The sequence below is a fragment of the Vitis riparia genome, chromosome 15 (genome assembly GCF_004353265.1).
Source record: "Vitis riparia cultivar Riparia Gloire de Montpellier isolate 1030 chromosome 15, EGFV_Vit.rip_1.0, whole genome shotgun sequence".
In the NCBI taxonomy this organism is placed as follows: Eukaryota; Viridiplantae; Streptophyta; class Magnoliopsida; order Vitales; family Vitaceae; genus Vitis; species Vitis riparia.
In genome coordinates, this window is record NC_048445.1 from 4,563,859 (window position 1) to 4,576,175 (window position 12,317).

At 39.4% G+C, this 12,317-nt stretch overlaps 1 protein-coding gene across 3 annotated transcripts; it reads right to left on the reverse strand.

The window, feature by feature from the left end:
• Positions 1-1,031: 1,031 nt before the first annotated feature.
• LOC117932238 (probable methyltransferase PMT13) lies at positions 1,032-11,828 on the reverse strand. 3 transcript variants are annotated; one of them, XM_034853371.1, is made up of 8 exons: positions 11,207-11,828; positions 4,313-4,516; positions 4,005-4,215; positions 3,654-3,915; positions 3,012-3,386; positions 2,240-2,335; positions 1,343-1,588; positions 1,032-1,207 (listed from the first exon to the last, which is right to left on the reverse strand). In XM_034853371.1, the coding sequence occupies exons 1-7, from the start codon at positions 11,627-11,629 to the stop codon at positions 1,366-1,368; spliced, it is 1,794 nt and encodes a 597-aa protein (XP_034709262.1). In that variant the 5' UTR covers positions 11,630-11,828; the 3' UTR covers positions 1,032-1,207; positions 1,343-1,365. The 3 variants fall into 3 exon arrangements, with proteins under 3 accessions (XP_034709262.1, XP_034709263.1, XP_034709261.1); XM_034853372.1 differs by having other exon boundaries at positions 1,339-1,588; XM_034853370.1 differs by having other exon boundaries at positions 1,032-1,588.
• Positions 11,829-12,317: the final 489 nt, after the last annotated feature.

Below are 12,317 nucleotides of genomic sequence, written 5' to 3' on the forward strand. Positions count from 1 at the left end.
AATCATTTTAAAGAAATATTTAGAAATACAGATAACAAACATTACAAAACTGCCTTTGAAAACAATTTTTTAAAAAATGTTTTTGATTTTTTGTACTTCAAAAACTAAAAAATTTTGCTTTAAATTTATTTGACTCATTCAATTTAAGGGAAACTTTTGAGATGATAAAAAAGAGTATAAAAGATAGGGGGAAGATTGTTTTATAATTATAAACAAAATTTGTATGATATGAATATTATTTTTATTTAGAATCAGTGCTTGGAGGTCTGGTGATGTGGCAACATCAAGGGTGTCTTTCATAGGACGATGATGATGGAGAAAAATTGAATGCATTGATGGTGTGGTTGATGGCTTGGTGGTAGGGGGTCGTGGGTGCATTGCAGTTATGGTGAGGTTGATGCTTAAATAACTCCCACTGCATTTAATCTCTCTACAAACACTCAACCCTATAATAACAATCATAATAATTATAAGTTAATGACACTAAAAATTTATTATCCTTTCCACATTTATTTTTTTAACATCGTCTCTTTCTTTGATATTAAAAGTCAGGAGTAACTTTTCTTTTATATGCTCAATCATTTTCGTTTTGTTTTGTTTTGTTTTGTTTTTTCTCTTCAGCTTCACTTAAATTCTCATACAACGACCGCACCCCCACTCCCAAGTCCCAGCCATTAATTCAACCCACATGAACAATCTACCCATCTATCCGATGCTTTCATATCAATTAATGTCTTCAACTAGAAATAAATATTCATTTCCATGCTTCCAAAGACCTGGAAAACTTTAGGGAAATTATGAGATCGTGTTTGGAAAGCTGGAACACAGGGTGGAGTGAGAGGTTAACTTCATTTCTGCCATTATTTACGTCTCATTTAAACCTGCAGAGAAGGTTTATAAGAATGGAGTGGAGAGGGAGAGGAGACAAACTGGGGTTTTTCTAAAATTACACCCAAATCAAATGAGGATCAAATGGAGCATGATTTCTATTAAGAGTTGTTTGTTTGATCAGAAATGATGGACCATCATAATGAAGAAGGTAAATGAAGATGATGCAGCACTTGTGTTGATTATAAGAAGAGAAATAAAATGTCATATTACAGTTGATCTTAAAGCAGAAGGGTGTGTATTCTAATACAAAACTCACTGCACAAGCCTTCCAGTTTTATGTACCTTTTCCTCCGACTCTGATCCCACTTATCTCTTACTACAAATAAACCAAACGAGGGACAAGAAAAATATAAATAAAAATAACAGAGGGAATTGCATCGTTTGATGCATGGAGATGAAACCTTGGCTTTAAATAAAGGTGAAAAAAAGATGAGATGGGGGAAATACCTACATTACAAAGAACAGGAGGCTATGTCAATGGGATGCAGAAGGTAGCTTCCAAAAGTTTTTGGTTGCAACAAGGATTTTTTCCCTTCCATGAGATTCGGGTTCTTTCTCATGTATGGTTGCCGTCCACCTTACAGCCTGTGCTATGCGACCTATTTTGTCTATGACTTCAGGGGAATCTCGAATCACAACTGTTCCTTCTGGACGCAATATTCGATCCATTTCCACCATCAAATCCACAAGGTTACACCTGCAAGTGAGTTCAAAATGTGGTAATTCCAATCAGTTAACCTCATGATCCTATCGAGCACTTTAAAAAGGTGCTATTAAAATGAAATTATGGTTCACTTGTCTTTTGGAATACAGTCCTCCCTTCCATCTATCAAATCCATACATTTAAAAAGGTGCTAGCAAAACATATACTATAGACTACGGAATTAAGAAAATCCAAACTTAATATATTCAACTCAAAATAATTAGGAATTCAGAAACCAGTACTACCTTTGACCTGATCGTGCATAAAATTTGATTTACTTTTAGAGAATTTCATTTTTCTATTTTTTCTCTAAAGAGTATGACAAAACACATTTTTCCTTATAAGCTAACAAGTCATACGATAGCATATTACATAACAATATTGCAATATTTATCAAAGGAAATTACAGATACTTGTCGATTTTGTTTCAACCAAATTTTTATTTTTTGTATTTGGGGGCCTTTATTACAATGGGAAGAAGATTACTTTATTTCAAGCAGGAAAGAGATCACAGAATAGTAAATGCCTGCTATATGACATTACCAAAAGCTTTTGAATAATAGCAGGCAAACTTCTTATTTCTGAATAGAATATGACATGTTAGAAATAAGTTATGGAGAATGAGATCATAAATTTAAAGAGTACCTGTTCTTGCCAGAACCTAGAATTTTTATCAATGATTCGATACTAGTTACATGGATGAGATCATAAGTCCGAGGGTATGTTGAGAATGGCTCGCACCTATCAGCACCAATCACAAAGAATAGCTAGTAAGAAAAATTCCTCATGAATATTAGCTTTCACTGTTCTACAGACTGGTTGTGAGCATTAAATCCCAGTCATCGACAAAAAGCAAAGACACAATCTAGGAGACAAGCATATTGGAAAGAAATCAAGCCCAGTAAATAACCCTGGTTTTTAGCATCATTCCATCAAAGGTTTGGATCCCTTCAGTCCCAAACCCTTTCTGTAGGTGAATTACCATCTCTTTGATCCTTAATTTAGTAATCAAAACAAGGATATTCAAGCAGTTTAAAAAACCAACAGAGCAAGTTTTATGCTACTATAAGAAATGCAGATTGAAGAACCAACTAAAAAGGCGTCCATGTAGGCATGTAAGAAAGACAAGGAGATGAAAACATAAAACTATGGTTCAGGGTAATGATTTGCATGATGAAGCTTCTATTCCATCACTTCACTATCTGGGAATCCTAATTATCTTACCAACTTTCATATTTTTGTAATAAACAGGGTACCATATCCTGGTGTGATATAGACATGATGAATATCCACCCACGCAAACTTTCTGTTGATAAACGATATGAAGGTGGCTAATCTCTGACTCTAAAACACTTCATTTCAACCCAGGTGCATATTTATTCCGTAGACAAGAGTAGCACATGACACAGTAACTCACCAATCATGGTAGACCCCAATAAGACCTCTGTCATAAATGACTCCCAGAGTTGATGGCTTGCGGGGTGGAACAACATTCATCACCCACACAGGATCAGACGTGAGTGCTGCTGCAAAACCTCCAAAGAATGCATTCATGTCCATAACATTGCGTATAGCTGCAGTCCCCAGCTTCAAGTTCAATGAGTTCTTATAGTATGCAACCCTCCTTGCCCACCGCCGAGTATCAGCTTCAAATACATCAATTCCATTCTTCAGAAGTGTTGCCCTAGAGGGAGCTTTTGTTAGCCTGTCTGGCCAGTTTGGTATCATCCCAACAACCTGGTCATCCTTGACAGAGGATATCCTCGTCACACATTTCTTAAGCTTGAAGTACCTGCAAGATTATCAAACTTAAATTTACAATTCCAACAAAATTGGTGAAAATGAATATTTGTCAACAATGTTAGATCAGACTAGTGTGGTGTTGAGTTTATTAATTACACCTAGGAAGTTCCAACACATAGACAAAGTGCACACATAGTATAACAGTATGACCACAAAAAATTACATATATATATAACCATTTTCATACTCTAAGTTCTTAGGCCAAACTTTTGGAGGGGAAATCAGAAATTAAGAATAAATTTTTGAAGGCAATTACCATGCATAACTTGAATCATCAGATTCATCACACAATTCAAGCCCAAACTCATTTTGGTTGGGGAGACATGAATCCCCAGCAGGCTTTTTCCAGATAGCAGTGTTTCCATCCACAGCCTTGAGCTCATAACACAATGCTCTTGCCACTGCCTGGAGATCTGCCCATTCCTTATCTTGTTTAGGCCACAGTACAGGGGGACCAGAGATTACAAGGTACCCTCCTGGTCGAAGTAGCCGATCCACTTCAAGGAAATATGTTGCATCTGCAAATCCAGAACATTTTATTACAGAGCAAGTAGGAGGACAAGTAAGAAGTGTAAATTTCAATAGCCACATTGCATATATTACTCACTATAAGCGGTAAAAGGGATCAAACATCGAGAGCAGTGCACCAAGTCAAATGAGAATGAAGGAAATGGCAATCTACGAGTGCCAAGCATTGCCACAAGTGCAGGTATTCCTCTTTCCAGTGCAAATTGTATCTGTGCTTTGTGTGAATCCCTAGGAGCAAATGAGAAAGTTAAAATGCCTTGATTTAGTAAGTACCCCCCAAAACTGGCAACCTGCAAGAGAAATCAATTTTAAGTGATCTTCCAAAAATATAGGGGAAAAAAAGGGCAATGGTTAGAGCTCAAATAAACACAGGAAAGCAGCTCCTACCCCACATCCCATATCAAGAGCCGTCCTTAGAACTCCACCAGTTAAAGGAATGTACTGTGAGAGTTTCTCAATATACTGTTCTGCCCCATCTGGGAACATTGTGCCACCCCCAGGGAAAATGAAGTACATGCCTTCTTCTTTCATCCATCCCTGGTGACCTTTCCTGTCAGCAATTTTATTGTGTGGCATGTTGCTGTGCCAGATCTGCAAAGGAGATAGACATACTTCAAGTAATTGTAATAATTTATGGCATTGAAAGAAAGCATTTTTTGATGGTTAAAAAGCAATATATTAAAACAAGGCACTCCACAAAAGCACTCAAAAGTACACAGGAAGTATACAAAGGACGCTTAAGAGCGCCTCAAAAAAAGAAAAAGGGGAACAACAAAAACAACACTCCCTCAAATAGAGCCCAACCAATCCACAAAATAAACAATGGAAGAAGGGCTGGAAACTAAATATACCTTAGCCCACGCCTAAAGGTTACAAAGGAAAGAAACTTTAAGCCCTTGAACTGGACTCCCTTCGTTTTCAAAGGTCCTTTGTTTCTTTCCTTCCAAACTGTTCAGAAAGGGCACAAAGGAGCAGCTCGCCACACTTTTTTCCTCTTCTTACCCACAAAAGAACCGTGCCACCCTAACAACGTTTCTCTAATTGAGAAAGGAAGCACCCATGACATCTCAAGAAGAGAAAACAACAAGTGCCGGAGAATCCTTGCCATATTGCAATGCAAAAGAATGCAATCAAGTGACTCTTCCTCTGAAAGACACAGGTAGCATCTATTAGCCAAGGCCCACCATCCCCTTTGAATCCGATCCAAGGTTAAGACCTTATTCCAAGTAGCCTCCCAAGCAAAGAAACCTACCCTTGGTAGCACCCATGAGATCCGAATCACAGTTGCAAGGAAATCACTTTGTTTTTTTGGTTCCAAAGCCTTGTAGAGAGATTTGACAGTAAATTTACTATCCTTTGACTTTGTCCATACTACCTGATAATCCACATCCCTACACATCCTCCTTCCTTGCAATCTTTGAAAAAAACACTCCATAACAACCACCTCCCAATTGTTGAGCCACTTAGAGAAGCGGGGAGCCTATACTCTCCCTTCTGAATAGTTCCAAACATCTTCCACCCAAGTCTCCTTGGACGAAGCTATAATAAATAAGGAGGGAAAAGAGGTGCATGACAAATCGTCACCACATCACTTATCCTTCCAAAATCTCACCCTCCTCCCACGCCTCATAGAAAAGGCCATATTGCCATCTAGGATATCCCATTCTTTTCTAATGGCATTCCATAAACTACCTCATACCTTTCTCTCACTTCATAGGAGCGCCACCCTTCCTCTTCTTCCCCATACTTACCACAAGTGACTTGCCTCCAAAAAGCCTCCCTCTCCACTATAAAACGCTAACTCCATTTGCACAAGAAGGCCTTGTTGAGTAACAACAAATTCCTCACTCCCAAATCACCCTTTCCTTTATCTGAGTAGACAATAGACCATCTTATTAAATGAGGTTTTTGCTCAAGGGTCCCTCCTCCCTAAAGAAAATCCCTTTGGATTTGCTCTAATCTCATTTGCACTCTCCTTGGAATACAAAACAGGGACAAAATAAATAGACATATTGGAAAGAGTGCTACAAATTAAGGTAAGCTTACCCCCTTTGGAAATATACTGTCTTTTTTAAATCAATAATCTTTCTCGAAGCTTCTCCTCCACATCGTCCCAAATTGCCACAAACTTGAATTGAGCGCCCAAGGGAAGACCTAAGTAAGAAGATAAGAGTGAACCATTCTTGCAACCAAACTCTTGAGCCAAGTCTTCTAAATTCTCTAATCACTCTCCTCGCTAGAATCAACTCATTTTTTTTTTCTTTTCAAATTTACCCTTAACTCAACATTTTTTTTTTTTTTGATAAGTGAAAAGTAAGTATATTAATCAAAAAGAGGAAACACCAAAAAACCAGTGCCCTCGAAGTATACAGGGAGTATACACACCGCCTTCCCTTACTAGGAGCCTATCCAATCTAAAAAACTTACAAGAGAAGAAGGGCTCTCTGCTAAGGAAACCCTCACCCAAGACCAAAGATTACATACAAAAGAATATTTCAACCTTTCCTTAAACCATATAAGTGACCAACTCAAATAAGTAATTTGATTTAGAGAAGGCTTACAGAAGACTAATGTGTCATCAACAAACAACAAATGAGAGACTTCCACTCCCTCTCTTCCTCTACCTCTGATCTTCTAACCTGGTAAAAACCCTCCTTCCTTAGCTCTCTTCAACAAATAATTGAGGGCCTCTATGACAATCACAAAAAGATAAGGGGAGAAAGGGCCCCCTTACCTCAAACCCCAAGCTTTGGAAAAAACCATAAGGAGTTTGATAATGATTAAGAAGCTCATTGTAGAAATACACCACTGAATCTAATTGATCCACTTAACACCAAAACCTATCTTTTCTAGCAACAAAGTTAAGAAATTTTAATTAACATGATCATACACCTTCTTAATATCAAGCTTGCAAAGAATACCACCATCATTGCCTTTCTGCACTGAATCAATAGCTTCATTAGCAATTAGAGAAGCATTAAGGATTTGCCTACCCTTCAAAAAAGCACTTTGGGAATTGGACACCACCTTAATCACCACCTTCTTTAACCTATTAGCTAACAACTTGTAAAGGCTACTCACCAAGTTTATAGGCCTAAAATCCTTAAGATCTTCATCTCCTCCTTTCTTATGAATTAACACCAAAAAAGAGGCATTAATACTCTTAACAAACCTCCCCTGCTAATGAAATTCCCTAAAGAACCCCATAACTTCTTCCTTTAAAAAATCCCAGCTGAATTGCTAAAACACCATAGAAAAATCATTGGGACTAGGAGCTTTATCTCCATAAGATCTGAGAGAGCACAAAACACCTCTTCCTCGAAAAACGAGACCTCTAGCATCGTTGCATCCTCACCTTCTAAAGCCTCAACTGACAACTCATTGTAGCTTGGTCTCCACTCCCCTGTTTTGGGCAAAAGAGAGTGGAACACCAATACCACCCTTTCTTTAATCTCTCTCTCCTCTATTACCTAAGCCTCATTGATCTTGATCTTCACCATGGAGTTTCTTCTCTTATGGGCAGTGACCATTTTATGGAAAAAACGTAATTTTACCACCCTTTTTCAACCATAACTCCCTTGATTTTTGCCTCTAAGAGGTTTCTTCCATCAGCACCCACTTCTAATACTCTTCCTTAGCCTGCTTCCTAAAGTTCTGCTCCTCCACGAACAAAGCCCTGGTCCCTTCTATAGCATCCCAAAACATCATCTGATTCAAGGACAAATCCTTTCTAGCAGTGGCACTGGCAAACACTTCTTTGTTTGAAGCCTTCAACTTAGCCTTTAGTGCTTTTAGTTTTTCAAATAGAATGAAATAAAGGCCCCTTTGAAATGAAAACCCAACACCAATTTCTTAGCAAATCCTTAAAACCATTCTCCTTCAACAAAGATATTTTCAAATTTGAACGGGGATGGGCCTTTCCTCAAGCCTCCACCATTTAACACAATTGGGAAGTGATCATACACAGGTCTGTGAAGAAGACATTGTGCAATCCCACTGAAATAACATTCCCAATCCTCGGAGACTAAGAACCTATCCAATCTTAACTGAGATTGATTGTTCAAACCGCCCCTCCACGTGAAGGAACCCCCTTGCAAAGGGAGATCCTGTAGTTCCAAGTCTTTAATGACTTTTGAAAATCTTCTCATTGTTGAGGACAACCTTTAAATCTTGATTCGTTCTCTCATGAATCTAATTACATTAAAATCTTCTCCTATATACCAAGGATCTTGCCACAAACTCTTGATAGCCCCCAACTCCTCCAAGAAAGCTTCTCTAAGCCTCCTATTAGTAGGGCCATACACCCCTATAATGACCCAACAAAAACCATCCTCAATGTTTTTAAACCGATAGGAAATTGAAAACTCCCCAATTTCCATGCCATTCAGTTTTCGCACCCTGTTATCCTAAAAAATTAGAACCCCCCAGCCATACCCCAAGAATTTAGAGTGCTCTACTCCAAAAACTTTTCCACCCCTAGTGATTGAATCAAACTACAAAACAGGCTTTGGAACTTGGTTTCCTATAAACAAACCAAATCTGCTCTCTGAGACTTAATCACTAACTTGATAATTTTTCTTTTATCGCCATCATTAGCCCCTCTTACATTCCAAGATAGAATTTTTAGCCTTATTTACTAACAAAAACCAAACCCAACTCTCTTTAGAGTTAACTCTTCCACAACCTGAACGAATTTAATTGAGCACTCCAACCTTCTAAGCTCCTTATCTAACCTTGAAGACCCAAGCTTACTCCTTTTAGTGCCAACCAATTGTGTCTTTTGATCCTTCCTCATTTTCAATTTTTTGAGTAGAGCTAGATTTCCTCCTCATAACCCTTAGTCAACATTCCTAGAAAACTTCTAAACTGAGCAAGGCAACTTGAGTACCAACCCTCATCTGTCTCCTCCTAATCCTCTAGTTGCCCCGCCTCAACGTCCCTTTCCTCTTGACTTTTGTTTCCTACCACTACTAGAGCCTTACCACCCCAAAAGAACACACCATAGAGCTACCATCAGGCATAATCATTCTAAAAGGACGAAAGCTAGCTTCCACTTCCTATGCCCGGGCCACAACCAGAAACATAGGCCTCTGCCAAAACCCTTTCTCGAAAAGGAGTAGAAGAAGAGAGACCTCACACCCCCAAAAGGACCAAAGAGGAAGGAGAGAAAGGCGGTTACTAGGCCACCTCAGCCTGGAGAGCCTTATCGATGAACGCAGTCCAAAACATCTCCGAAGATCTCTTCTCCAACACAAAGTCCTCTGAAGAACCAACTCCCCCACTCAGGAGCCCTAAGGAGCAATCCATGCCCCCACACTTCTCCCCCACACTTTCTATGCTTCCTTTAACTTAAACCCACACTCCTAGGCCCACAGCTCAAAATAACACCCTCTCCCTTCTCAAATCCTAGGGGCTTATGGGCCTTTTAAAATGTCAATGAGCTTGCCAACTGAGATCCACCGACCTCCCCTCCAAAAACTCCTAACTACATTCTCCTCCAAACCATCCCTTCCCCCTTCTGAAGTGACCCTGCCACAACCTCCATTTCCTTTCCCTCCTGCAGTAGCTTTCGAAATGCAGAAAGCTGCACTTTCACCAAAATAGACTCTCCTCCCACTAAGGGTCAACATGTCTACCCCATCAATTTGCAATGGGTGCATTTCCTTCCTCACGCCTTTGCCCATGCATGAGCCACCTGCCTCGTCACCCCTAATCTCCAAATCTTGCGACCCATTATTGCAACTTCTCAGGATCACTTTAGAAAACTTTGGAGGAATTTCACACCACAGCTGGATAGAGAAACTTGGAGACCCAATCACCACCTGCAGTGAGGCTGGCAAAGCCCTCCCATCCAGTTTCACTAGGATCCTAGCCCACCGCAACTGATTTAAATCTGTCATGTCTTCATCCACCGTGACAAATTTTCTGCAACAGTCCCCAATTTTCTTAATAAACTCCCGACTCCACAAGTGCAATGGAAGTCCCAACACTCTCACCCACGCCTCCTTATAGGAACCTTTCTTCACCACACACCCAATCTCGGGCTTCCACCTTGCCAGTTGTAGGATTCTCTCCTTAAGTCTTCTCGATCCTCTAGCAAATACCCTTTCTGCCTCCATACAATCTTTAAAGTCAAACAAAAGAAAAAACCCCTTGAAAACAGAGACCTTCAACCCCTGTTTCAGGGACCAAGTAATTGTTGCCCATTTTCTCAACGTGAATGATTCTGAGGTCGATAAGGGGCCCTTTCCAAACCTCCCAACCAGACATTTCCTAAGTTTCTCCTCCCTACTTTGCACCTCTCCCTCCCCAAGTTGTAGCCAAGCTGCTTCCCCCACCAAACCCATATTCTTCCTTGCTGCATTCACAAAGGACTTGCTTCCATTCACTGCCTTCAAATTACACCCCTTCTCAACTGAAAAGACCATTTTCTTTTTCTCAGCTATGGGGACAACCCCTAGCGAGCGCAATTTTTCGCCAAAATGGGCCACTCCCCATGGATCCCCCTCCCCCTTCTGGAAAGGTCAAAGAAAATCTCTTTGATTCTACTGTAACTACATAGCAAAAAATGAACCTCCTTGCCCCATTCACCCGACATTCCAGCTTGAACTTCCTACCTCCCTTCTCCCACCCTTTGCTCTACTTCGACATCCCTTCGTCTATACAACAAACTTCCACCCCTTCCAGCAGGCAACCAAGACTGATCTCCCCAAACCTAACCCAGGTGGAGAAACCCTTGCCTCTCTCCACAATGACCCCTCTCAACCTCCCACCAAACTCCTCTATAGAAATATCAAAGGACTTTGAGTCCACTGCAAACCAACACTCACATAACAATCATTTAATACTCGGATCTTCTAGTTCAAGGTCTTGAAGTTTGAAGTCCTAGAATTGCAATCATGCCAAATATGCAAGAATATAAAGAATCCCTCGAATTCTCCATTAATGCTTAATCACAAACACTTAGCTTATCTACCTATCAAAAAAAAAAAAACGCTTAGCTTATCCATATTACATCCAAATCCCCTAGTTGTTAAAATCAAAGCATACTATAAAATCTAAATCTAAATTAAATGCAAAAAACGCGCAAATTCCACTTCCGCTGGAAAGCTTCTAACATTCCAGTTACTAAACAAGCTTAGTTCCTACTTCAACCAGGAAAAATACCCTAGATAAAGTGTTCTATCATAACTACAATTAAGCATTAAAAAAATTAGGATTTTAATAGCTCATTAACGCACGATCTTGAAGTAAAACCATCACAGACATGTATACACAGACCTTATGCAAGCTGTCCGGCCACCGAACAGGAATATGGTACCCATCAGGCGGAGGAATCAAGCACAGCGGGGTCTCCGCGGGCAACGGACACTGCCGTTCCCGATAGAAATTCATCTCCCTACTGAGCTGACTGTTTCGCCTGGGATCCTCGCACGGCATGTGATCCACCTCCTCCGCCGGACAAGCCTCGATCGCCTGCTGCTGCCCCGCCTCCACCAGCGCCACCAGCCTCTGCCGCTGCCGCGGATCCGCCGTAGAAAGCAGCAAGGCCTGCCTGCCGGAGGCCGCCAACGAGTCACCGAGAGGAGTAAACACCAAAAGGAAAAAAATAATCACAATGCCGAAAAACGACGCCGTCACGAGGTCCAAGAGCCGATACTGCCTCGCGTTACGCTTCGACGACGGCAGATTCAAATGCCCCATTTTACACCAATTCACAGAAAATCAGCACCACATTTAACAGAACAAACAACCAGAAAAGAAAAGTAAATCCTAGGGTATTGGATATTGGATTCAAGGCCTTCACAGATCTGATGAGAAAATTGAAACTGAAAACCTAGGGTTTCAGGTTCATAGGATGGAGACCGTGCAGGTGAAAATGGAGGAAAGCTTCTGGAGAGAGTGGAGTGTGAGAGTAACTTAAGGGGGCAAACAAAAACAAAAAAAAAATCAAAAACAAAAACAAAAACACTTTTTAAATTCCACTTTTTTTTTAATGAAATTAGAAGCATTTAGAAATAGTAATGAAATAAAATATTAATTATTCTATTTCTAAAATATAATGATAATATTCAAATATTTTAAAAAACATATTGAGATATAAAAATATTTTCATATTTAAAAATGTTATGAAATTGAAGAATAAGAAAATATTAATAAATTTATATTTAAAAGAGAAAAAAATATGAGTACATTTTTTAAAGATATTCTTTAGAATAGAGAATATATGTAATTCTCTTATTCTTTTGTTTTTCTATAAATAATTTCTTTATTTATATAAAATTATAAGATTAATTTCAAAATCGATGTAACTATTTTAATTTAAAATTTAAGTTTTTTTTTTAAATTTAGGATTTATTTATTTTCTAATTATAATAGGTGTCATAAAATT